The following is a 27788-nucleotide window of genomic DNA, read 5'->3' as shown; positions in this document are numbered from 1 at the left end:
TAGACAAGAGTTTTGGCTGTTGGTTCTCTGTGGAATTAGTATGCTCTAAAAAAGCCTCTGTGAGAACTAGGGAGCAAAATATCACATTTAATTGAAATTTGCAGTACATTTTATGGAGGTATTTTTTTCAGAAGTCAAAATACAATGACAACCCTGACATGGGCATTATTGGATAACACCAAGAAAACCTCAGTCAATACGAGTCTCAATTTTCTCTAGGATCTTCAACCTCCAAGAGCCAGAACTTCAAGGCCTTGGATCTTGTTAAGACTCACAAAATAAATGAGCAGTTTTTCACAAAGGAAACAAAACTGTAGAGGGGTGGAAAGTCAAATGGGAGTAGCAGGATAATGAGAATCCTTGACTATCTGATTTTTTGAAATATTTCATTTAAATCTCTCCAAATCCCCTTGTGCTCTAGGTTAAAGGAAAAGAGTGAAGAGGGAACTATCTTTCCTGATTAGGAATATGTAACTTACTATAACATATCTAAACTTTATATACTATTCATACGCCATGGGGAAATACCACCTTCAATAAGAATTCTATCATATAGCACTGGAATATTGTTAATTTAATGTATTTTACTGTGAGATTATATATTATGCTAGATAACTGTCAGTCATTATGAACATAATTAAATGATAGCCTGTATTAAAAAAATATGTTATGATGGGCTTAACAACACCCAAAACTATAATGGGGAAGTTTTAACAGGGAATGCAAAGAGAGTAGAGGCATCTAGTTGAGTTTCAGAACCAAACTATCTTGAATTTGACAGAGATTTATTAGGGAATTTATTTAGAGTTGTAATTATCACAATAAACAGTACCTTCCTTAAGTTCCAAATACCCCTTAGGCTGGAGGGAAAGATGTTGGGGTATCTCCATCTTTCTGCTGCTATGTTTGGCTTGCATTTAGCGTACAAGTTGTTTGCTCAGACAGTTCGTAAAAGGTGTGCAAGAGGTAATATAGATATACTGGCTCTTAATTGGAAATGTAAAAACTGTAAAACATTTAAAGCTCTAAAACTGTAAAAACTGGAACAAAAAATAAATCCATTCATGTTATGTAACATAAAAATGATCTCAAACCTGATGTTTAAGTTTAAATATTTTTCGGGATGCCAAGTACAGTTAGAAAGACACAAAGAGCGAACTACACATAATAGTTCAACAGACGTACGCACATCTGAGGGAAAAATGAGGTCACAAGCACATACCTCTTAAGCTTGAACTCTCCAGTCAAAGAAAGAAGAGCAATCAAATTCTTTTTTATTGCTTTTTAATAGCAATGTGAGTAATGGGAAAGGATGAAATCCCAAGAGACTCCTACTGGAAGATATGTAAACTACCTGGATAAAGCACAGATGACTGTACATCAGTGGGATTCATCATCTTATAGCAATGAAATGGAATAGTGACCTGGACCTCCACATTCACTATCACCTACCAACTGCTCCCACATTCTGGATTTCTGGACGTGGCAATCTGCAGAACTGGACACCAGACATACATGCAAGCCTGCCATGATGGTAAAGGGGAAGCAGGTATTAGTCTTCTTCTTTCTGCTTCCCAAACCATTCACAAGTTATCTGGCTTGAAGCCACTTTTACAGTGTCAGTTCTATAGCTCTCAGGATAAAGGCTGGCATCAGATCCCCATGTACTCCTCCACAACTATATCTATATGACTTGGAACTTTTTCATTAAAAGTTTTCACCTAACAACAGAAATAGTGTTGTAGCCTTGTGTATCAGAAACTGGGCTGGCATGCTGCTTTCCTTTCCCTTGCTCAGAACAATTTCCCACGTTTACTTGGACCTAGTACGTGGCCCATCCTTACTGAAACACTGGGTGTCATGAGATCATCTCACACAGCTCCCATTCTTCTCAAAGTTCAAACAAAGAGCCAGTGTTCACTGAAGCACATCATGCAAGTTGGTTTTCAGCCACTCCACCCAAATGAAGGAAGGGGCTTCCAGGTGTACAGGTTTTTTTAGTGTTAGTATTTTTCCTGGGGGTGTGTGAAGTACATGTGGTAGTTCGTATGACAAAGCAAACTGCTGTGTTTCATCTGTTTTTTAATTTTTTCTGCTGTGAAAACCTTGCGAGGCTTAAAGGTAAACCCCAGTTGCCAGACATTGGCTGGAAATGATTTTGAATCACAGCAAACCTTTGATGAGCCTGGATTGAATTTCGAGTTTGCAATAAAACCTGTGAGTTTCCAGTGGTTTCAGGTTCGTTTGTAATCACTATACAACGTCTCTAATTACAAGCTGTCACGAAAAAAGAAAATCTAATAAAAAATAGGTTAAAAAATTGGAGGAAATTATGCCTATTTAAACAGAAATTCCAGCACTGGTGGTTTGATCTGTTATTCTAAATGCTTTTTGGGTTTTTTTTTTCAGAGACAGAAAACGAGGCTGTTATTATAGGGCATACCTGGGAAAGAGTATTCTGCTTCTCAAACCACGGGTATCAGTCTCACAGCAGCACACAGACCTGTCTGAAAGGTCGAATTTCGATTACACGTGGAAATGACAGCATTAATGGCAATACTCTTTATTACCATTCCAATTCCGATCAATGAGCCTTTACTGGCATTAGAAACCAGACAAGTGTTGCCAAAAAAGCAAAAACATGAACCCTGACTCGAGGATACAGCCAGGCTGCTTGATGTGCGCTGATAACTCCACGCTTGCCACCCGATCGATAGCGCGTTTCCAAAAGCGGGATCAGACAGCATATCTCGCCCTGAGCGGGGGGACTTTCCCCCGTAACCAGCACCCGGGACCCTCCGCCCCCGGCCGCGCTCCCTGCCCCGACCTCCCGCCCCACCAGCTCAGCCGGCGCGCTTTCCCTTCCGCCCCTCTCCGCCTCCTCCTTCTCCTCCAGAAGCGGCAGGTTCTCCCCAGGCGGGGGGACGAGAGCGAGGGGCTCGCACAGCCACCGGTAGCGTAGCGGCTCCCGTGCCGTGCTGAGCCGAGCCGAGCCAGGCTGTGCCGTGCAAGAGTGAGAGGAGAAGAGTCGGGCCGAGCCATGCCAGAGAAAGCAGAGCCGTGTCGAGCCGAGCCGTGCCAGTGAAAGCAGAGCCGTTCCGAGCCGAGCCGTGCCAAGGAAAGCAGAGGCAAGCCGAGCGGGGCCGGACAGCACTGAGACGATCCGGGCAGCGCCGATCCCATCCGAGCCGGTGCTGCCCCCGCGCCTGCAGCAGGAGGCGCTGCCGGGCGCCGCTGCGCCCGCGCCGGGCTGCGGGCCGGAGTCCCACATTCCCCGTGCCAAGTGCCGGGGAACGGGGGTTGGACGTGCGCTCTCGGCTCCTCCCTCCAGCCCCGCTCTCCCAGCAGCAAAGTAACTCCGGAGTACGAGGGGAGTCGGTGCCTCTGCCGCCGCGCTCGTCGCGCCGCAGACGGCTGCCCCAGCGGGCGGCCCCGGGGCCAGCGGGCGCCCCTCGGCGCGGGGGTCTCCTGGCGAGGCGCCGCGGCGAAAGGGGCGGGCGAGGCGCGCTCCGCCCGCCGCCGCGGGCCGGGGCAGCCCCGGCCTCTTTCAGAAACTTCTCCGCAAGTCGGCATGGGCAGGGGGGCCGGCGCCGCCGCCTCGCTGCCGCTGCTGGCGGCGCTCGCCTTGCTGGCCGGCCGCTCGCCCGCCCTGCTCGGGGCGGCCCGGGCCCAGTTCTCCGCAGGTGAGTTGTTGCTCGGCGCCCAGGTAAGGGCAGGCGGCGCGGCTGGGTCGCGCCGTGCTCGGGGTGTGCGCCGGCAGAGGAAGGAGAGGGGGTTGCGGGGGGTCGCGGGTGGCACTGCTCTGGGTTCCCGCCCCGAGGAGCGGCGGTGGGGCTGCAGAAGGGCCGCCCCACACCTCCATCCCCTCCGCTCTACGGGGCGCGGTGCGGCGGGGTGGGCGACCCGCGCGTGTGCTGCCGGCGCAGGGCGGGCAGGGCGCGGGTTTCGGGCACCTCACAAACTCTCCTTCCTCCCCTCCTCCTCCTCTTTCTCTCCCCCGGCCAGCCTCCCAGGTGCCGGCGGTGCTGGCGGCGGGGCCGGAGCTGCTCTCTCCCCTTTCCCTGCTCAAACTTTTCCCGGCGTCTCCCTGCTCAGCGCAGGGGGCGCAGCCCGCGGGGCGCCCCGGCCGCTCCCCTCGCCCCGAGGCGTGGGGCGGGAAGGCAAGGGCTGTCGCTGGCCAGCGGGATCCCCCCCTTCCCACACGAAAAAAAGATTGGTGGGCGAGAAAGGGGAGGGAAAGCACTATGTAGGGCCGGCGTCTGTTTTATTTAAAAGCCGAGAATTTCTTACCCCTTCCCCCGCCCGGCCCACGGCACGGGGTTTTGCGGAATTAAAGCCCTTGGGGCCGGGCGGTGGGAGCTGTGGCCGGTGCGGCAGTGAGTTGTTGGCCCCAGGAGAGCCTCGGGACAGAGAGCCCGGGGCTGAAGCGGTCGCTCCGGGCGGAGAGGGGAGGCAGCATCTCCTGTGCTGTGCCGGGGCGATGCGGGGCAGTGGGGGGTCGTGTGCGGGACCCTCACCCCCACCTCCTCCTTTATGAAGCACCCTTCGTTTCCTTGGGGTGAAGCTTTATCTTGAACGGGATCTTCTTATTTTTTACGGTGTGAAGTATCACGCGAATGACCAGCTGACTAGCTGAAATAGACTTCAGGCTCTTATTTTTCTTTTTCTGATTTCCCGCTCCCCCCCCCCCCCCCTTTTAAATAGTACTTGCAATTGCACCGGGTGCATTAATTCGACAGGCATTTGAAGCCTTCATCATAGGATGCTGATTTGAAAACTGCCATTAATAAAAGTATCCGCACTCATGAGACTTCTAAGCATGGTTTTCATAAGGATTGATGTGTAGTTAGGGGGCTTTTTTTTCTTTTCCTCTTGGTTCTCCTATAAATTAGTTTTTAATTGAGACATGTGAGATGTGTCGTCGATTAAGAAATGTGCTGAAGCAGTGCTGGTCTGAACAGATTACATGTCCCCTTATGTGTCTGACTTCGGTGTGTATAATTTAATGTCTGAGTATCAGAATTGTAAAATTATGTAAGCATGATTAAGGAAGGGAAATGTACCATATAGCAGCTGGTATGTTATAGGAACAGGTAAAACAAAATATTCCCAAGCATAATATCTTTTCATTCAAAACCATAGTGAAATCAGACCAGTGATTTTTGCTTTACTCTGACTCGTCAGACTAATGTTAACACCAAAGGTAACACTTACGTAAAGATTTTTTTATGAGCTTGTTCACTGGTGTAAGAACAGTAGGAAGTTCTGATAACTTATATGGTCCGTGGTATTTTATGCTGAAAATGTGGCATGCAGCCCATTTTAGAATTGCAAGTGCAAGCAGTCAGGTTGGTACTGTGGGGTATGTGTTAGGTAAGTGGAGAAGAATGTCGAATATCCTTCTGACCAGAGCAGGTGAAGCTTGTCGAAGAGTTGAAGAATTGTATCTAGGAAACATGAGATTTTGTGTGTGTGTGTGTGTGTGTGTGTGTGTAGCATGTCAGCAGATAGAGACTTTAATTTCTATTGCCAAGTATCAAAAATGCTGGTGTACCAGTTGGAGGTTTATTAGTTGGAGACACAGACTTTTTTTGAAGCTTTAGCGAAATAGACTTGTCGGTAGCTGGTTCTTTCAGTGTACTCAGCTTAAGGTATGGTTCTTGGGCTTTTATGAGATACATTTGGTATCTGCAAGTAGAGCTGTGCCCTACTGAATTTGATAACTAACACAAATTTTGTTTTTGTTCCTTATTCTAAGCCAGTCCCTGAAGTGTGTGTGCGTGTGTGTGTGTTTGTGATCCTGTTGATGAGACATCTTTATCCTGGTGTTAGTGAATGCAGAACACAAAGGTTTGGATTCATATGTCTGTTCCAGTGAGAGCCATTCTGTAGCCTACAATGAGATATTTCTGTGTTTAGTGCACACTGGAGCATCTGTTTTCTTCCTAGTCATCTCTGCTGTTTAACATGAGTACTGTTTTTCAATCATCGTTTTTTGACTGCCTTTCCCACTCCTCACTTTAATATTACAGCCTGTACTTTTCCAGGTTAAACTACATCTAACTAGTTGTCAGCTTCCTTTTTATTAATAGTCTTCTTGTCTGAATTGTAAGAATTTTAAACTGTTAATTTTTCTTTTCATTTATGAAACTGTTAATTCAGTCTGGACCTTTCACAAATCTCTCGCATTGTAATTTGATTTTTATTTCCTCTTTATGATGCTCTGTACTACTCATGAGCATGAAAGATTGCCAGATACAGAATTCTTCATTAAAATTTTGACATGTTTATTAAGGGTCTAATCAAATTACAGAATATGAATTTCTTGGCCTTTTTCAGGAGCTGTGTGGGATAGTTTGTTGTCTGTTCTCCCTCTTAACGTATTCTGGGAAAGCGAATGAGAAGGAGCAGCAGCAAGTTAGGAAAAGGAGCAAGATACATCTTGTAATTTGTTACATTCTTAGAAATTGTGCTTGTATATCTTCTCTGACCCTTAGCACATAATTGAAATATTGTATCTTTTGTCTTTCTCCAGAGATTTCGATTGAAAAAACCCAAGCAAACAAAACCCCAAGCAGCTTCTATCTGCGGGTCCCCCCTTCCTCCACCTACCTCCTCCCCGCCCCAACACAACCATAATCCTCAGTGTAATGTTTTCTGGTCTCTGTAGATTGTTTCTTTACACCACTGCTTTCCATGACCCTTCAACTTGGGTGCGTGCCTGTCAGAATCTAGGCCAAAATGTTTTGGCAGTGTGTTCTCTGTTGAAGTCTAGCTATTCCTTATATAGCACCTTCTTTCATCTGCAACTCCTACAGTTTGATAAAGAACAAGTTCAGCTTGTTTTCACAACTCAATCACTTTAAACTTATATTTCTTGAATATTATTTTTAGCAATTTGCATGTTTTCAAATTTGAAAAAAAAACCCAAGGAAATATTTAAGAAAATTTTTTGAAGAATGCTACTGGCTTGTCAACTAGCTCGTAGAAATATGCATTGCACTGCCTCTGATGGTGTCTGTGCAAGTGTGTGGGGTTTTTTAATACTAAATAAAAGTTATGAGGATAAAAACTGTAGAAATGCATGAGCTTACCTGAAGCTATTTAACCATGATATTTCAGATCATAGGGATAGTTAAGCATAAAAAAACTGTATGTTTTACAAGTTCAAGTCATTTATTAGGGTAGGTATTCCTCAGATTTTCTCATGCGAAGTTGTTATTGTCACAGATAAACAGTCAAGAGTAAATATTTCTAGGGTAATATTTTTCCCTTCCCCTGATAAAATAGTTAGATTCTCTCCCAAAGGCTGGCTATAACTCAGAAATTTGATGTGATAAAGTAGAAGATGTTATTTGTTTTATAAAAATTTGTCATTAAATATACTTAGAGAAATATATGAAAATCAAAGCAAGCATATCTATTATTTGTAATCATGTAGTAGGAGAAAGTGAGGGCTTTTTGAAAATGTTTAAAAATACTTGAAAATAATTAAACTCAAATCAGCCCTTTGCTGCCAGAACAGCAAAAGTTGCTTCAGTCTTATTTTTTCCTTGAATGTGCTACAATTTGCATGTGGTATACAGAAGGCACTGGTGTAAGTAGGCGTGTATGTATAAGAGACTTTTCAGTAGCTTCCCCCCCCCAACAAGCTGCTAAAATGTATTGACAAATTATATGGAAAATGAGTGAAATTAAAAATGAAATTGCTTTCTTGCTTTCACTCCCTCCTTCCCAAATATTTTCCTTTCCTTTATACATTCAACTCCTTCCATGGCACTGTTGGTTCACAGATCACTTGTTTATCTGTATTTTCAGATGCAATATTACATTTAAAAAATCAATATAAATTTTCTAAGTGGAACTTAACTGATTCAGATGAAATTGGAAGCACCTAGAACATGATGACCCCAGAAGTCTTGTTTAGTCTCTTTTGTCTGAGAAATCACAGTACTGCTTAGGAACTTTGGTAGTGATGTACACAGTGCATCTTAAACCGGGCAGATGTCATGCCCTTATTTAAGATCTACTTACGATAATTAAAAATAAAAAATAAATCTGCACATGAGCAGGTGAGAGGTCCACCTAGCCTAGTATCCAGTCTCTGATGGGGGGCACTCAGGGAAAGGGGTGTTTGGCAAGGTGAGTGACTTCTTTGGAGTACTGTCTGTCCACAGAGACAATGTGTTGGTGTTTTATACTGTAAGTGGATTCTTGTAACCATGATCGTGCCTAATGATGTATTCAGCCTGGATTGTTTTTAGCATTTGCCTCACTTTGTGGCAAGGAATCTATAGGTTGTGTGGAAAAAGCTTTGTTTTTAAAATTACTGGTTGTATTTCACATATTCTAGCTCTTGTATTAAAAGATGATTAATCATTTCTTCCATTTTACTTTCTTCATGCCACACATGATTTTTTCCACCCTGTCTCAACTATTCTAGTCAGAAAAGTCCAGTTGTAGCCACTTGCTATGAAGGTACCATTCCTATCTTCTTTTTATCCTTTATCAGCTTTCTCTTCTCTTTCTGTTCCAGTTCTACATTGCTCAGAGTATCCAAGACACAGCTGCCTGATGGATTTATATAGCACTTAATAATGATTTCTGTTCTGTTCCCTATCTATAGGGATAGTGATCATTCCTGTCATATGCTTGGCTTTTTTGACCATTTATCTTGCTTCTGGTTCTGAGCTGACACTTTTATGGAACTACGTATTTCATTACTGAAGAGTTGAGTTATTGCAGTTAAATGATGGACTGTGGGGTGGCTGTGTCAGTGGACTGCAGGACCCTTGGGAAGGAGAGAGTCTTTAAACTTTGAGTCCGCCCTTTTGGAGGGTGGACAACTTTTAAGCAAGGCTCTTGAAGGACCTGTGACCTCATGCTGGACGTTTGGGTGATATACCTGGTTAACGCTTACCACTGTGGTTTGCCTCTTTTTGAAATGCTCTTGTTAATACAAGTGAGTTAAAAAGAGTTTATCCTCTTCCATGTAAAGATTGACAGTATCTGGATTAACATGCAGAGAGATCTGTAGCACTGCTGTAGAGGTGCTTCTTGCTGTGGAGTCTTTATGGTGTCTTTGTATGACTGCTTTAGCTGGTAGACCTTTAAGTCATCTTTCCTCCCAGGAGTTGGATATGTGACTGAGTGTCAGCTTTGCTTTACATTAGCATCTATTTTGATGAAATCTCTACTCTTCCTTTTGCAACAAACATCATGTTGCATGTATAATAGGAAGCTTCCAAAAAAATCACTTTAGTCCTGATAGCTGAGTCAGTCAGGACACACCTTGTGTTTTCATGTGCTGGTGGAATCCCATCTGTCATAGCTTAGCATTGTCATGAAAAGATGCCTTTGTAGTGCTGTTCCCAGAAGCGTGCACTCAGATTTGCAGCTTCAGTTGCAATCTGCCAATGCTATTAAGCTAATTTAAATTATGCTGCCACAGAGGGGGGCATTTCTATCACTTGAATAGCTCTCTGGTCTTTGCCTGTGCTAGATCTGGCCACCATGTGGCCTGTGGATGAGTTGGTATAGCTTTGTGTGAATGTTCTTGAAGGAAAGATGAGGGCTTAAGTTTGATGTATGGGAGATGAGGGCTTGTGGTGGGAAGGCTTGGTTTGACAGCTGTAATTGCAGTGCAGCTCATGTAAGGTGAATGTGGCACTGTTTTGATCACACTGGCTGTGTGCTCTTCTCATCATGCCAGCACTTTGTTCACCCAAGGAAGTACAAGGAGCAGGCAGGAGAGCATGGATTGGGATGTGAAGAGAGGCCCAGTGCTCCCCCCTGGAGCTGGAGGGATTAGACTGGGTGAAGGTGGTTGAGGCTGCATTCTGGCTGACTATACACCAACTGATGGCAGGGTGCTAGTGTTTCTGACATGCATCTTTGAGTAAACTGGACTTAACTGTGTTCTTTTGTTATAATAGATAGCTAAGGCATTTATTACATAAGTGTATAAATAAGGATTATGAGGTTGTTGTGACACCCTGTTTGGGGCACAGCAGGAATTGGTTTAAAGCTGGGTTCGGAATCACATCTTTCCATGCATGATCTGTCCTTCCCCATCCTGTGGGGTGTTTAAATAGGTCATAAGACATGTGGATATGGGTAGAAGAGAAAAATGGCCATGGTTTCAAAAGGCTAGGGTGAGCCAGTTGAGGAGCGGTAAATGGCATTGGTAAAAATTTTGTATCATCTGGCTGACAATAAAATCCTGCTGTACCTAATATTGTAGGTCAGATAGGCCATTACCTTGTGCTGCTTCCTGGTAAGCCTTGACTACAAGTGGCTTTAAACTAGTAGTTTAAAACTATGCAAATGACCCAATCTGAAGTCACCTATAGTGCATTGCTAATGTGTAGTTTTGAGTCACAGTCTGCTCTTACCAGGAAGCTATATAGTTGAAAGCTGTGTTTGCATTTTCTAGTCATTTTGTAAATATTAGAAGCTAATAGAAACATACTGAAGTGTTTTTCTGAACAAGAAGTTATTAGTATCACTGTCAACTCGATGCTCTGTTTAAATGAACAAGCAAAAAGCTGCTTGCCTTCTTTTAAGGGACTTCTTTTAGTTGACTTAATATCTGACACATTTCTCTGTAAATAATCTGCATTTGTCCTTTGAAAGGTAAAAGCTAAGTACTGATCAGTGAATGTGAAACAAGTTTTTAGGTTTGCTTTTTGTTAGTGAAATTTAATTACTGTGGAAGTTAGTTTTTATTCACAAATATCTACATGTATTTCAGTTAAGAACAATTTATTTGTTGATCTAACCAGATCTGTTTTGTGATTTGTCATGGCCAGATCTTTACCTTAACAGCCTTTGCACTGTTTTATTTTAAACAGTCTAAAATATCCAACAGGATATATTTCTTAGTAGTGAAACAGTGAAATTATGTCAGAGTGCTGCGATTTGGTTTTTTATGGAAGACCGCACATGAAAAGCTCTGTGAAGTTGTTAACCAAGATAATTTCTACTGTTGACAGATAAAGTGGTTGAAGAATTGAGACTGTAGAATTGAGCCTCAACAGAGGCAATATATCCTTAAAGCACTGGGTGGACGATGAGCAATTTGATCAGGAAAATTTGTTGCAACATCTGTAAAACATACCTGTACTCTAGGGTAGGAACATAGCATAAGCATATAGCAGGAAGACCCACTGTAGAGTAATAAATGACATATAAGTGATACAATAGTCTCTGGTTAAAAACATCTGAGTATCCTTATAAAACAGGGAACAATGCTGGCCACTGCAAAAAGGAAGGAGGTCCTCCCAAAAGTCACAGCAAATGTTACAGCAATGGGGCAACTTTGTACTGATAACTTGGAGTCACTTTCTCAAGCAGAATAGGCTGCAATTATAAACTTATTTTCCTGTAGTTTTAAAATCTGGGACTGCATTAGGGTTTTTTGCTGGCATAGCTATATTTCCTTATAGATTTGTGTTTTTGATTTTTTCCCCCCTGAAATTACTCAATGGTAGGTGTGGAAACAAACAAAAAAACTGTGTGGATGAGGTCTAAAACAGATTTGCTTGTCTAATAGTCCAGAGGGGACAAAACAAAACCAAACTAAATAAAACCCAAACCCACAACAGTATTTTCCATAAGCCTGAACTAACTGTTCATGTAAAAACTTGTCTTAAACTAGAAGGGGCTGTGCATGGGCTTGTCAGGCATTTAGTCTCTTAAGAAGGTCATATCTTTATGGAATTAGCTCATATTTACAATAGTACACAAAGTATATACCTCAGTAAAAGATTTGAGAGACTTAATTTCTTCAGGATTGGTGCTGTGAAAAAATTAAATTCTTTTCCCAGTACTAAGGGTAATATGAGCTTATTTTTGTTAGCCAGTGTATGAAAAATTGGACCCTTCAGTTTGTCAGAACGTCATTTACTGCTGCTACTACTTACTAAAAACATGTGATTATATTTATTGAGTAGCAAAAGAAGCCATTTCTCAACTACCATGTCATAAAATTAATTCTACTGACTTATGAGACACTATTGAATACTTTAAACCCAAGTTCTGTTGCAATTAAATTATGCTATGTTCATTCTAATTATTGCACACTGGTTACTCAATTTATTCTGAGGTGGAGTTGTATGCTTTCTTTTGTAGGTAAACACTTGTTCTGAAACAGTAAAAATGACTGATGAATATTAACCAGAACAGAAAAATACTATGAAGAACAGTTGTGGCTGTAGTTCAAATGAATTCAAAACTACTCAGAGTTAAATTTTTGACTGGATAGCTGACTTCTTGAACTATTTTTTTGTATTACTGTTTCCCAATAGAGGTTGTGTTTATTTGTGAGTTCTATAGTACAGTTATATCTGTTCTTTTAAAATGATTTGTGGTTTTAAGTAAAAAAGAAAAAAAAAAATTGAAATTTTAGGCTGCTTTTGTCTTCTTCCCTATAGTAAAAAATTAAAATTATAAGACCTGGTAGAGAGTTGTCCATTAGAAAAATGCTCTCATTTGATATTTTGACACTTCATTATATGGTTATCATCTCTATGTGGTATTAGGCTGGAGTAAGATCAAAATGTCTTAGTTTTCCTAGTGTTATCCTGTTTGCCTGTTCTTTGTAAATGTGAAAGCATTTATCAGACATGAGAGCGCTGAAGAAATGTGTCTGAGTTTGTGACTTCATACAGCAGAGATAAGTTCTCTGTGCTGACTGCCATTACTGTACTTAAAATGCTTTGAAGGGACGATTTCTTAAAATCTACTAACCCAAAATACCAAAGGCAGTTTTATATTTTGTTCTACTCCTGATTCCTTTGAATAAATGCATTTTTACAATTGTAGAAGATACCTGAAAAAAATACCTCTCAAATTAGTATGCTTAAATCTACATGTTGCATATGTTTTAAGTAGACAATACATGCCAAACATTGTTGTGTTAACTTTTCACTGCGATTTGTCATAAGTTGTAAAGACGAGATAATGGTGTTGACTTAAAAGTAATGTTAAGTAAATGAAAAAACTCCAAGTAAACTCAGAACTACCCAATGCTCCCATAATCCCTTCCCCCATCCCTGTAGAAAGAAGTGGATTATCATTTTCCCACTGTTCTCATGCTCCTTGACCCCTCCCCCCAGTTTTTTTAATCTCCTTGTCTGTCCTTGTGTTTTGTTGGAAGAGTTTTATGTCAATGTCAAAGTTTTGTGCCATAAGTGAAGGGGGAGGCAAGGTATATGAGATTCCTTACTCAAAAATGGTTAATCAGTATAAATATATAGCATTAGATTGTTCAGGAAGTTTCTGTGTTCCTTTGCTTAACTCCTTAGCTGTACATGTCTTTGTTGACATGACAGTGTTGTTTGGTGCATTCCACGTTCACTTTTCAGGCTAGAAAATTTCCGGTTAAAGAGGCTTTCCAGTCTTGCACAAGAGAAATGTAATGAAATGGTCTTTTCAGTTTTTTCCTTATTCTATTCATAAAAGCCAAACAAATATTCTTTTTGCAGTTAGTTTTTACTAGTAATCTGTCCTGACTAAACTTGTGAAAATACCAGAAATCGCAAACTCATTCCACAGGCTTGTCAGCTCTTCAGCATGTGAATGTTTTGTGTGTGTGGTCTTGTTTAGTGTAAAAGGTCTATTTATATTAAGTTTCTTGTATTTGTAAATATCTGTGGGATTGGCTTTCCTTTCTTGCCACCTTTTCTTCAAGATAGTGTGATAAATTATTCACACACCACCCCCCCCCAGAAAACCCTTCATCTATTTGCTCTGTGTACTTAAAGCTATAACATATGTACATATGTAAGTGTGAATTAAAGAAAGACTATTTGCAGGTGAGACCAAAACCCTTAGTGTATGATAATTTGGGTTTCTGAATCAGTTGAAATGAAGCTTGGTAATGAAAGGGAGTACAATTTCCCTAGTAGACACAAACTAAACAGAGGGGTGTAATGTCATAAAGATTTAAAGACTTTTTTTTTTCTCTTGTTATTTTTGGTTTTATTTTTTTTTTTTCCTTTTTTTTCCTGACTTAGGCAGCTGAAAGCTGTCAGTGAGAAGTTGTCAGTCAGATTGTTTTGTTTTTTTTAAATATTAAAAGTTAATATTTTTAAACCAATTCGTTTAGTAGTTACTGACTTTGGATGCCATTAATAGTCAAGCTGGTTAGCTTTTTCCTTTCATAAAGTTAGTTCAATGATTTAATGCTTTGATTCACCTTGCATAAGTGGGAAGGTGTTGCATTCTTAGGTGGTGTGTTACTCCCAGTACTTTTTATTCTCCCCCTTTTTTTTTTTTTCCCCTTTTTTCTTTTTCCTTTCTTTTGAAATCCCTGTATGCTGATTTGGTTAAATACTGCAGTGTAGGTTAACAGCTCCTTATGAGTCATGCTGAAGGCATGAAGTGCTTTCAGGTCTGCAGTTCTTTCCAGGGATGAGTGAGTTCCTGGCCAGTTTGTATATCCTGTTGTCTGCCCAGCAGCAGTTAACTAGTAGACTCAGTTTATAAGTTGTTTTAAATGCATTGAAGTAAATTTACTAAACAGCTTTTTTTTTTGGGTGATGATTGATTCCTCTGGATCACCTATCTGTATTTTTCTGAGTTCATACTCTGGATGTTCAATTCTTTTGGTGATTTACTGGTGTTTCTGTCAACTGTTGAACCAGGAGTTGTGTAAAGTGACCAGCATTTGGGAAGGGCAGTATTATGCTCTCATTTAGAGAGACTGCACAGATGTTCTCTATGAGCATTCAGAAGAGGGGAGTCTGTACATTACTTTCAGGTTGAGAGAAACCATGTATTTTAAAATCTTTGGTCTGAGCTTTATGGGCTATATGATGAGGCTGTGAACCTGAAAAACTAGCATTTGTGATTAATAATGACGTTTGCAGACCCTAGGAGTACTGAAATAATCTGTTGGATTGCTTTGCTTGCATAGTGATGGTATCCAGATGCTAAGTATAAATATCTCTCTCTGTTTGCTTAAGCATGGAAATGGGAATGAAAACAAGTACTAGACAGTTTGTGTTTCTGGGAAATACTTTTGGCCATCCATCTCTTCAAACAACTATTCTTCACTTGTCACCTGAAAGCAACCTTAAATAATCCATGGGTGAGTCTTATTCTATGATAATGAAGTTAAGAGAATTAGAAATGGAAGCGAATATGTGTGTAAAATAACATCAAAAACCCCCCTACTGCACTTAAATGTGAAGCATTTGCATTGTGAACCTAAACAAACCCAACATTAGCAACTGAAACAAATGCCAAAGAAAATGCTCAAATTTACTAAGTTTCTATATTAGGCAGTCCCCAGAGGACACAGGAAGAAGTGAATGAAGTTAGTAAATGTTTACTTATCTCTCCAATAAAATAAGAATTTTATTCACTCTTGAGGTGCACTGCAGTACTGACGTTGTTTACCGAATACAGTTTTTTAAGTTTTTACCAAATACTGTTTCCGCGTCTCTGCATTTTTAGTGCCTGCGACAAAGCTGTAGTGGAAATCAGTTTTGAAGAATTTTTTGCCATGAAGACAACTTTGAAAATGGGAATAACATAACATACTCTTAATTTGATTTATGAAATAGAGGGGAGGCATAAGTGCACTATTTCTTTCTTGTTATGTCATCAAACTCCAAATATTTTTAGAGGACTTCTCTTAAAGGAAAAGCAACTGCTCTTTTGTTGGTTTGGGGACAAATGTAGGTCCTGGGATCACAATTTTGTAATAAAACCCCCCTTAAAACATAAAGATCCCAGATCTTTTTACATATTCTTCCATGTCACTTCAGTTATTGTCTTGTGGCTGAGGATTGAGTCTTGTGATGGTGGCAGCCTTTCAGCTATGAAAACAAAAGATTTGAAGAAGAAAGTGTAAAATTAAACAGGGGTGATAGAGTCTGTAAATCCATTGCGAAATTCCTGAAGTTGATGAGTTTCTTCAGTACTGTGCCATCAATGAGGAGGATGGCCTTTTTTTTTTTTTTTTTTTTTTTTTGATAAGACACAGAATGTGGACTGAGAATGGAAGGAAGTTAAGGCCATCCTTGTTCTTGCTCTTCAGCTTTTGGTACTTTAGGAATAACTCATGTTTCATCACTGTCTTGTTACACTGAGAGTTGTAGGTGTGTGGGCAGCAATAGGTAAAATTTTAAACAATACCTCTCATGCTGAATGTTGACAGCATCACCAGGTGAAACAGGACAGAAAAACAAACCAGCATCCCTGCCTGTGGGATGAATACCTTCTTGTTAAGATTTCATGGCTCTGAGCTATGAGTAGGCAGGGGTTTTTTTGTAATTTTCCTGGTAATTCTCAAGTTTCTTCCATGCTTCTGCTCAGCTTTTGTTTTATTGGTGTGGGGTTTTTTAAACTCCCAGATCAGGGTGCCTTTATCTTCCAGTTTACTATATTAAAAAGGCCTTGTCAAGGAGGACTCCAGGTAAAACTGGTTTCTGTTTATTTCCTAATCCTTTTTTGAGACATTCTGCATCCAAGATGACTGTGTCTTGTTTATCACAGTATTCTTCTTGACCTTCTTTTATATTCTCTCTTATCTGCTTGTTTACTGTATCCCCACTGTAGTAATGAAGCATCTGATTAAATTTGCATTTCTTTGTGTAAGAATTAAGAAAGAGAAGGCAGTATGTGGCCTCAGTATTTAAGCAAAATGGGTCCTTCTTATGTAAAATATTACTTTGGCTATGTTTAGGCCCAGAGAAGTTGCTATTTCCTTACACTTTTGAGTTGAGAACACAATTAAAAAAAAAAGTGGGATTACTGTCATCTGTCAGGGGAAAAAGTAGAGAAAGTGTAACAACATTAAGAACATTAGAGTTGCACATATTAAAAATTTCAGTCTAAATAAGTTGTAATTAAGAGGATTTGCCTTTAGCAGTATAAAAGATAAACTACCAATGATTGTATCTTCTATGTAAATGTTCAGTAATTGATGTATAGCTCGTAAGTGGACCCGGTGGCTGTTTGAGGAATGTGTTTATACATGGTAAAATATATAAATACTTCTAGGTTCCCTGGAGTATTTTTGGTTTCTTTCATATATGATTGATCAGTTTACCTAAGACATTGAGTAGTTTGTTCTCAGACACAGTTTACAGATTGTGGCTTGATGAAATGTTATAATAGCAGGAGATCAAGTGTACAGGCAAAGAAGATATTCTTAATGGGGAACTGTAATCAGTGTTTGAAAACTGGCTAATGGATTGCAGAAGATAGCAGCCTAGCAGCCAGCCAACCATAAGGACTATATATGACAGTGCAAATGCATGGTAAAATTAAATGAAATCAAACCTTGGATAAATGTTCGGAAGTGTAATTCAGTTTGCTTTCCAAAAAGTTTTGAATTGAAGGCTTGGATAAGTAGGAAGGCATCCTTTTTTAATTTAAGCTTTTAACTTGAATGGCTGTGAATATAAACATTAAAAAATAATTTCCAAAGAGAAAATAATGCTATGTTTGGGTAGGGTTGTCTGCACACTTAGCTGCATGGTACGTTCTTCTTGGACTCTTATGAACTGCTACAGCAGGAAATTAGAAGAATTTTGCCCATTTTATCTGTGACACTAATATCTTTCAGGACAATTCTGTTTTTCTGTGTCTTAGGCTATGGCTGTATCTACGTTGACAAGCAATTTGGTGCAATAGATGCTGACTTGAAGCATTAGGAAAAGTGAGACACTTGGAACCATTGCATCTGGTGCAGCCAGGCAGGAGTACCTCAGATTTCATGATCTTTTCCTGTAGGCTAATCATGTCTGGTGTCTTGTGTTCCTACGGATCTCATGGTACATAGTCTACTAACTTTGGACTAAGCTTCCCTGAGAAGTGTCAGAGCACTTCAGATGTGGAGTTTGTGGTTCGCTCTTCTCTGAGTGTGGTGGCGAAGTTCATGTGTACAAGAACTGTGCAGAGAAACAAACTAATGGTAAATACAGGTAATCAGGGCATTTATTTTCCTTCTCTTTTGAACCAAATTCCCAACACAGGTACAGCTTATTAAAAAAAAAAAAAAAAAGGTAGAACTTTAGAAAGGCTCCCTACAGGAGAGTATATAAAAATCAGTGGGATAAGAAGTTGAAGAGAAACGTGCTCTGAAAAATTAGCAATATTTTTGAAATCATGTCTCTTGCCCTTTCTACAAACATGCATCTATGTTGTGGTTTTAATATATGATTAGTAGGCTTTTCAAGTGGTGAGCTGATAGGAAACTAAGATAATGATGATGTGTTAGTTTAGTGATGAGCATTTTCAAGGCAGAGAAGCAAACCTTGCAGGGAAAACGGAAAGTTTGTTTAGATAGTGACATTAAATACCGTATTCGTATAATGCTCTATGGTCGATGTAAAGAGCAAAGATATGGTCTCAAAATGTTTCAGGTAGATGTCATGCAAGCTGAAAATCTCTGTTTTCCTCTCTGAGATTCTGTTGCCTCTAATGAGACTTTTATTTGAGATACCTCAAATATTTTAGGCTCATGATGTTCCTGTGATTTCTGCTGTACTACACCCCTCATTTTGCACAAAGAGGACTATACTCCCAGTCTTGATTGTCAATCAGAAAGGGTACAATAAGGCATTATGCTTTAATTTCTTATGCTCTAACTTATATCCTAGTTTGTTACATAGGTGTGGGGTTATCCCATCCTGCAATGGGTGAGTGAAAGTACATAAAACCAAGGCTGCGCAAAATTACACCTTGCTGAGAGAACTAGTCCTTAATAAGGCACACACTCTCAATGTGTTTGCAAGTAGTGTTGATGGTAATAATGCCTATTAACAATGACACCAATAACATCTCCACCTGGCAATAACATCAGTTATACTACAATGATTTTGAGGTTAATGGTTGGTAAAAGGAATCAACCAGTAGTTTTCCTGTGAAAACCTCTGAAAAGAGGCAGGGAAGGGAGACGGAAGATTTGTTGAGAAGAATGAAGTAGAATATATTAAACTTGAAAGAGGAATACGAATCAGAAGAAATTAGAATTAAAATAAAAATTGACCAGAAGGGGGGGGGGAGCTGTGTGCTAAGGCCAGCTGAGATGTCTGCCCCTATGGAGATTAATATCTCAGTATGTGTGAAGACTGTGATCTGGAAATGAGATTAAAACAAGAATTGACCAGAACTGGGAGATGAACCATTGCACTTCACAGATGTGTCCACCCCCACGGAGATTAATATCACACAGAATAAGGAAAATGTGATTTGGAAAAACGATAAACATGCATTCACCATACCAAGGAGATATCTTATAGGACATGGATAGGAAAAAGCCTTGACTTTATTTCAGAGACTAATGCTCTGTTGTCAAATAGATTCTTCCAAGGCCGTTTGAACATTTCACTTTAGCAGACTTAGCAACAAAACTACTATTGAATGTTTTATTAATGTTGCAAAGTAAATTGTGGCAAGTTCACTCTTCTCATATTTAATCCTCTTTCTTACACAGTAACTAATAAGCAGATCAGATTTCTGATTAAGCAATGGAGGATCGGTGTCATTATTGACATATGAGACAGTTTTTTCTACCTCTGTCATTTCAATAGTTCCTGAAAGCATGGAGTTTCAGAGGTTAGATTGCCCTTTAGGAGGAGGGAAGTGCAAAGTTTTCACAGTTTATATTTATGTATTAGAAAACTGTGTAATTTTTTTTTTATTTAGCACTTCAACCTTTATTTATCACACAATCTTTTTTCAGAAAAAAGGTAGGTGTGTGCTTACTTCGAATTTATTAGGACGAGTGACACTTTCCTTTAAATGCCAACTCTTTCTCAAAATATTAGAAGTCAGAGAGGTAAAAGTGTATAAAGCTAGTCATCTCAAAATACAATTCCAGAAGAGATATATTTGGTTACACATTGGGGATATCTGATGGTGGAGAAAAATTTTCATTCTTCCCCTGTGTCCCCAATTTTTAGCATCAAAACTTTCAGGTTTGCTTTATCTAGAAGTCATGTGAACTATCAAAGGTGTGTGTTTCACTAGGCACTCAAAAGAAAAGCATAATTGTAATTCATGTTAATAGTTACAATGCCTATGCTACTACTCATTCCTGTCTCTCAATTTTCAATGCCAATTTTTTAATGGAGGATGACCTGTGCTTCTGTTTCTGATAGGGACTGTCTGTTGTTAAGTGGCACAATTTACAAAGGGAGTCATGGCATCTCTGTCTTCTACTGTGGTAATAGGGACATACGGTTTGTTACTGCAAGCCAGAATAGTTAGGGGTTGATAATTTAATTTTGAACAGAGTTGTGAAGAGCATCTGGAGCAAGAACATCAGTGTATGGACCAATCTCACCAGGAGGAATACCTGTGGGTGCAGGCTGCATAGTGGCTGGGTGATGGCCATGAAATAAAGGGATTTGGGGTTGATAGCTGGCTGAGTACTTGTGTGGGGTTTGCCTGCTTTTGTGGGGTTTTTAGTTTGTTTGTTTTTGTGAGCAAAGCACATGGGCTGCACTGAGAAGAGTGTAGCTGGCAGATTATGGCAAGCTGTTGTCCCCATCTACTCAGTGCTGGTGAGGTACCTCTGCAGTATTTTGTTGGGAATTGTAACTCTTACCCTCTCCCAGGTCAAGAAAGCATGTCTGTCTGACATGGGAAGCTGAAGTCTGTTGAGAAGCTGATGAAGTTGAAAAGGTTGATGAAGTTGGGGCCTGGATGGTGTGACCTAGATGGTGTGATCTTTAAGGGGTACCTGAAGGGAGCTCAGCTTCTTTGGTCTCAAGATGAAGAGTAAGGGGATAATCTTAACAGGAAGTTGCAAGAACTTGAAGAGTGATTATGAAGATGACAAAGCAGCAAATAATACAGCAAATGGCAGAAAATGCAAATTGCAGCTTTGGAGGCTCAGCTTGGGTACTATAAAACATTGCTCATGTGGAGGAGGGTGGTGGAGCAGAACACACTGCCTGGGGCAACCTATGTCCATGGAGGCTTTCAGTCCTCAGCTAGACAAAGCTGTGGCTGATGTTATAGTGTTGGTGATAGTTCTGCTTTGAAGGGTGTATTTGGCCTAGATTGCCTGCAGAAGTGCCTTACAAGCAACACTTCTTTGATTCTGGTAGAACTGTAGGCTGCAATTTCATAGGGTGTGGGAACAGGTCGATGCAGGTTGAAAATGCTCCAGCCTGACAGAATGGCTGGTTGGTCTCTGCTCCAGAGAGACATTTTCATAACCTTTGCTCCCTCTCTGAACAGTCAGACTGGATTTTTTTGTTGTTATTTTATGTGAAGTGATACATTCACAGCCAGCCCAGTACCGAAGAACTTCTGTAAGTTTTTGCTGGAGATGAGGAGTGGGTTTGCAGAAACACATGCACTTTCCTTTTTTTCTCCTTCCCTCTAACTATGTGAATTGGGCGAGATTTATGGTTTTAATGCAGACTCACTTATAAACTTGAGTTACCTTACAAGTCAAGCATTAAGACAGCAAGGGTTTGGTGCTGAACTGCTTAATCTTTGGTAAGCATAGCTCTATTAGGAAGAGGATGTCTGTAAATTTTTCCATGTGATTTCCACTGTTCTACAAAAAAGGCTTCTCACAGTTGTATTTAGCACTTGCTGAGGTGAAACCCCTCATGCCTGTTTAACTCTTGACTTTTTAAAGGAGGTGGCCAAGTGAGAAACTGCCTTTCCATCTGGGAGGGCACCTTATGTGATGTTTTCTGACTGGCACAGAAATTCCTGTAGATACATTGCTCTGTGTTGTTAGGCCTTTTTTCAAAGCATGGGTGAAGGTGATGTGTCTATATGTGACAATAAGGCCACATTCAAATTAAAAATGAATTTAAAACAGTTTAGTTAAATCATGTTAAAATTCTGTGTGGGTTGCTTTCATTCAGTATTAAAACGTCGTATTAAAATTCAGTTTAGTATAATTCACCTTAGGAATGGATTAGGGTAAATTGGATTAAAGTAGGCTAATTCTGGAAAAAGAGTCTACACAAGTTTTTCCAAGTGAAATAAAATTACTTCAGAAGTAATTTAGACTAATTTTCGTTGTTCCAATGTTTCATCCTATGGTACATAAACACTGTTGTCAAGATTAAAATAAGATAGGTATATAATTCAGCCCTTCTTTGCTCTGCTGAGCATAAACCTCAAGTCACTGGTTTTTAACACTGAGCCTCTGTTTTATCCTTCTCTTTTGGGAAGCCTCTGAAGGCCCTGTTGAGCCTTCTTCCTTGGTGTATCAGGGAGGTACATTTTTCATGTTCTCCAATGGAGTTATGCCAGAAGAAGAATGAACTCAGATGATATATTTTGCTTATTCAAGTTGAGCTGTGTAGATGGGGTAGCTTTCAGGACAAGGCTGCTTTTAAGGATATCAGTAAGACAACATAAAGGGGTGTCTGCAACAAAACAACAGTCTCCTAACTAAAGCTGTGGCATAAAGGTATATCAGCAAGAGTGATACATCATTTGTACAGGGCTTTCGCTGAGACTGGGTTGGCTTTAGCCTCAGAAATAATTCAGATAGCTAAGGTCCCCAAGGCATCCAGTCATCTGTTTTGGGGCAATTTAAGAAAATGTTATCCTTGACTGTCTGCTCCAGTGATCCCTATCAGAGCCTGAAACCAACACAGAGAGGGAAGAGTGTCCACTCCTTTGTGACCACAGTTGACAGCCGTGCTTCTGCCGAAGGGGTTGCTGAGTACAGATGATGTGCTGGGGTGTGACCTCCCCAGCTCCCATTCCCAGTTTCTGTGGGCATAGCAAAGGGGGGGACTTAACTCCTTTGGCTGCTTTAACCAAATCCAGTGGGAGTTGGAGCAGTGAGAGCGCTGTGTCGGCAGATTCTGAAAGGGATTAGTTTAAGTCTCCTTGAAGCTGTGTGCTCTGAAGCTATTATAGGCAACCTTCTCATGGTTAAAAACCAAGAAACAAGCTGCTGCTTACCAAGGAAAACGTGTCCCCTTTCCCGAACCCTCAAACTCAAACAACCCACAGAATGGCACCTTTGTGTACGATGTGTTTGATGTGATGTATACTAGTATTTGGGAAACAAGCTTTATTCATAGTCAAAACTTTTTAAGCTAATATATTCAGATTATTTGGTATTTGGGAAAAGTAGTTTACCTGTTCGTGTTTGTTTTAATATGTGATAAAATGAGTGAGGACTTTTTTGCTGAATTTAGAATCTGAAACAGAAGGAGTTTTTTGTTCCAGAAGTGTTAGGTTTGTTTTCTTTTTTTTTAATCTAATTTTTAAAAATTAGAAAAAAATTGTATTTTTCAAGGAAGCTCCTTTCATTGTGTTAATTTTAACTGTGCATTGAGTATGTCTTCAGGTATGTCTTTCTCCATCTGCCTAGTGACTTAACTCACTAGTTCTGGTAGAAGCTCATTCTAAATGGTAGCGTAGCCAAGATGGCTAATCATGCTGCACTTTTTTTTTTTTTTCTTAAAGCAGGAAACATTCAACTTTAAACTGTTTATGATCCTAGAATCCTATCCTTTTACCAAAACTATGAGCTGGTCCTACAACAACCAAAACTTCAGTCTTTTTTTTTGTAGAAGGTCAGTACAAAATTTTGTAGTAATTTGGTGTAGGTTCAGTGTACAGTTTTAATATCCAAGTAAATGATTTTGACTGGCTATTGTGTTGCTTAGCCCTTAACGAGAAGGTTAAAAAAGCAGATTGGGTTCTCTTTTGCTTAGCTGTCACAGAATTCTTCAGGAATCCCTATGGACAAGACACCTTCTGTCATGTGATGCTCGCTAAATGTTGTTACAACCCGGTTTAGAAGCTCCAAGCTACACTTTTATTTCGGGCTCCAAGAGATTTTACCCACACAGCCTCTTGCAAAACCTTTGATTCTTTGGTGCCTTGAGTTCACGTCCGGAGAAAAATTACACATTTTTCTCTAAAGAGATTTCTTTTAATTTGGTGAGAAAATAGGGGTTTTGGCAAAAAGGGTTTAACAGAAATAACCTGCAACTTCACAGAAGCATTACACTTAAGAGCAAGTTACTAGGAAAACACCAACCCAACCTTAAGTGAAACATCACAACTTAAGTGAATTACAGACAAGTTGCCCACAAGAGGAAGGAAAGAGATTGAGAGGAAAGAATAAAGACAGCAAGTGAGGAGAGAAACATAGTTACCACTATGAAAGTCACATCTTGATGGGTCAGGAGGGCAGAGGCCAAGGGGGATGGAGACCTCATGCCTGTCTCTTCACAGACTCTGGCTATTGTGGCTGCTCCCTTCAGGCGGGACCTTTGGCTCAATGCCACTCACTGTCCCCCTAGCCAAAATAAGGAGTGCCACAGCCACTTATAGGCTCCAGGGGATGTGGTGTGGGTGGGTCACCAGGTGGACCTTATTGACAGCCCAGCCACATGGCTTTCCCTGCGCTGTGCTCTGCATGGGTACAGCTGTGTTGGCTCCAAGCCTAATCCTAGCCCCTACCCAACACCCCTCCTGCCCCCCGACAACACGGTTCATTTGACCCATCAGTCAAATAATCTGGTGAGATATGAACCTGGTCTCTGATAAATGTAAAGATCACTCTTAATGTCAATTAATTAATATTGTATTTACCATATTTGAAGGAATAGTCTCATTTTAAATGCTTTCAGTTCAGGATTACATACTACTAATCTTTGAGACTGCTGTGATTGCAGGGCTTTGCTCCCACTTTCATATCCCATGTATATATTATTGTGTGCTGTCTGGCTTTGTCGTACCTCTTTTGCATGTTGTAGTTTCAGTCTGATGAAGAGTTTGATGCACACTCTGGAAAACTGCACAAGAATGGCAACTTGTTATAAAATAGACACTGAGGGCAAATATGCAGATAATCACAAATGTTTGCTTTCAGGTTTTGCTTTGAGAAAGATCATGAGTTTTAGCCATTTCAGATGGGGGAAAAAACCTCTCTCCCATTGGTTGCTGCTAACATCTCCCATTGAAGTGATAGTACTGTTGACCTAGATATATTTTAGCTTTTTACTTTTTTTGTACAGTATGTCGTTCCTGATGACTTCTTGCCATTCAAAAACCAGGATTAACGATAATCCAAATGCTTTTTAAATAGAAAAAGACAATATCAATGAAAATAAAGAATGAGAAGCCCAAAACAATGGGAGCACCAAAGTGAGGAGATTGTGTTTAGTAAGATGCTGATTTTTTTTTTTTTAATTCTGAGTTTTTCCCACTCTCCATGATTTAAAAGAATTATGAAGACAATGTTAAGACGCTACTTATTGGTCTAGACCTTTGAATCCCATTCCTAAATGATGCCAGTGTTACGTTTTGCTGAACATCCTTGAAAGTTTTACAGTTTCCTGGAATTTCTGGGAAAATGCTTCAACTCTAAAGGGTTTTTCTTTATTCTCTTTAAACTGACTGTGCTTAGATAACTTAAGCAACTCCATTCAGAGAATACTTCAGGACTACCCAAAGCAATTGGCATAAACGTTGTGGTTTCCAACTAAAACTTCTCATTCCCAAGAAAAATCTATCCCATTTTTGGCTTACTATTTTGAATGAAACAAAAATTTTTGCACTTTTAAGACTGCATTTGTAAAATAGTTTCCAATATATAGTGTGTAGGCTTCCATCTTACTGAAGACTGGTTTGTTTAGAAGGATGTCAAAACTAGATCAATTGAAATTCAGTGTAGTTCTGTGTATTGGAGATTGTTCTTTTTAGGATCTGTAGCTTTCCTTGGATTCTGTAGTGTTAATATGTGCTGCTTGGATGAGTTAACACTGCTGGCAGTTCAAGTAGAAAGAAAAACCTAAGGAGAAATTATGTTCAAGTGGGTAGCCACTTGCAATATGATACCAGTCTTGAAATTCCTAGAGCCAGATTAGTATGATCTGCTTTATTCCTGCAAATACGGACCTTGGGGCTTTCTTCATTGTCAAGTAAGTACGTTGAAGTCACAGTTCACTGCGGAGCCATATGTGTTATGGATATTATGTACTTCTAGATTAAACAAGGAGGGGAAGAAATGAGAAGTGCGAATGTTTTTGTTTTCAGGCTAGCTTCTAATGTAGAGAGAGAGACAATTTTATAGAGCACTTGGCATTGTTAGATGAAAAACTAAAAAAAAAAATCTCCTTACTTTTAGGAACATTGGTACTTTATTTCCCTTTTTATGTTTCTAGGAACATCTTAGTTAAACAAGAAATCTTTCAAGCATTGCCAAAGCAATGCTGCAAGATTGTTATACCTGTGTTCACTGAAACTATATGTGCCTCTTTCTGTAACAAATTTGTGAATTAAAAATGACTCTCCACTTTTTACATGAGACAAGGACCATTTTCAAAGTTTTCAGTAAAGTGCCTGTATGTATCCCTATATAATTTTTTCTTATTTTCTACATGTTGATTATTATTACACCTCCACTCTGTTTTGTCTTCTAATTCTTGAGCACTCATTCCAATTGCTTTCACTAATGCAAACAGAAGGGAAAGCAGGAGTGAAACCATGAGTAAACTGAAATGGTTACTTTTCATGCTGGCTAGTTGAAATCGTTGTATACAGGTGCTATGTTTCTGTGCTTTTCTAGGATAATCAACTGCAAGTTGAACTCCATCATGTGGCTATAGATTTGTCCGACCTAATGTATAATTTGGAGCTGGTTTTACAATGCATTTTTGGGACTTATTGGAGGGTTGCTTCCGGCTTGGCTGAAGTTTGTCAGCATCTGGAGGCAGGTGCTTAAGGTTCCTGGAGTTCCTCTGACACAGAAACTTCAGCAGGTATGAGACTGCCCTGGCACCAGGGATTTGTGCTTTTGCCTGTTTCCTTCAGTATTTCTGTGACCTTCCTGCTCCGCCAGCTCTGAGGGTGGTAACCAACTTCCCTGTAAAGACACTGGATAAAGAAGTGGGAAGAGTCTAGCTGAAGCTTCTGACTTGTGACCCGTGGAAGGTAGTATTACTCATGGTAGCTTTGGGCTGTCATGAGAGTTTAGGCTGAACTTTACATACAGGTTTAATGCTCTGGAAAGTAAGTGGTTATGGTAATTGTGTCTTCAATCCTACTTCATTTCTTTGAATGGAATGTGGAAGTAAGGATTTTTTTTTTTTACTTCTCCTCATGCTTGAGTAGATTTTGACTATTGTCTAAATAACTTAAAAATGCTAACACATCTGAGTTAACATGGCAAGCAGTTTTTCTTTTTCTAGTTTTCCGTGAGGTAGGGTGAGGAGTCGATTCCTTGGCAGCTGACCTGAATTGATGCTTCTCTTGGTGCCTCTCTTTCCCCTTTCCTTGTCATGAACCTGCCTGCTCTTGGTTTGCCAGTCCAGCCTGATAATCCGGCAGGAACCTATCCCCTGAGGTGCCACAGTAAGGGAGGGCCAGGAGCAGTGCTGTGCCACAGGAGGTGATCCTAGGAGCTCCAGATCCCTAGCTTTGTGGCTCAGGTGAGCATGAGTACCGGCACAAAAGGTGGAGGCCAAGGTCGATGTGGCCACTAGGTAAGGATGATGAATGTTAAATCATGCCCCTAGGTTTTCCCTTCATCTGTCATTCTGTTTACTGACAACTTTTTCAATCTTTTTCTCATCAGGCATGTCTGGGTAGCTTTCTAGGGCTTCATAGTTAAGGCTGTGTGTTTTGCTTTAGCTTGGGTTGACTGCCTGCTGTTGGTTAGAAAGGGTGAAGTGCCCACTCTGTTTCCCTGGGCTCCCTGCAGTTATAGCTGCAGCTTAAAGCTTGGAAATCCTCCAGAATCCTCTATCCACTTCTGGGGGAAGAATGCCATTTATTTTATTCTGAAACACTGTGCAATGGTTATTGCCATCAGTCCTAGATGA

At 40.3% G+C, this 27788-nt stretch overlaps 1 protein-coding gene across 15 annotated transcripts in view; it reads left to right on the top strand.

The window, feature by feature from the left end:
* The first annotated feature begins 3389 nt into the window (after window positions 1–3389).
* PTPRK (protein tyrosine phosphatase, receptor type K) overlaps window positions 3390–27788 on the top strand; it is a 393103-nt gene continuing 368704 nt past the window's right edge. For 7 of the 15 annotated variants that reach the window (XM_027633171.1, XM_027633148.1, XM_027633203.1 and 4 more), the window contains exon 1: window positions 3467–3683. In XM_027633171.1, coding sequence (XP_027488972.1) covers window positions 3572–3683 — 112 coding nt within the window. In that variant the 5' untranslated portion in view covers window positions 3467–3571. Of the gene's footprint in view, window positions 3684–27788 lie in introns of all 15 variants that reach the window. The other 8 variants (XM_027633191.1, XM_027633178.1, XM_027633156.1 and 5 more) reach the window with 3 other exon arrangements.

The sequence above is a fragment of the Corapipo altera genome, unplaced genomic scaffold, assembly GCF_003945725.1.
Source record: "Corapipo altera isolate COAL_440 unplaced genomic scaffold, ASM394572v1 2b, whole genome shotgun sequence".
Classification (NCBI taxonomy): Eukaryota; Metazoa; Chordata; class Aves; order Passeriformes; family Pipridae; genus Corapipo; species Corapipo altera.
Note: the sequence above shows the minus strand (reverse complement) of the source record. Positions and strands in the feature narration are given on the sequence as shown.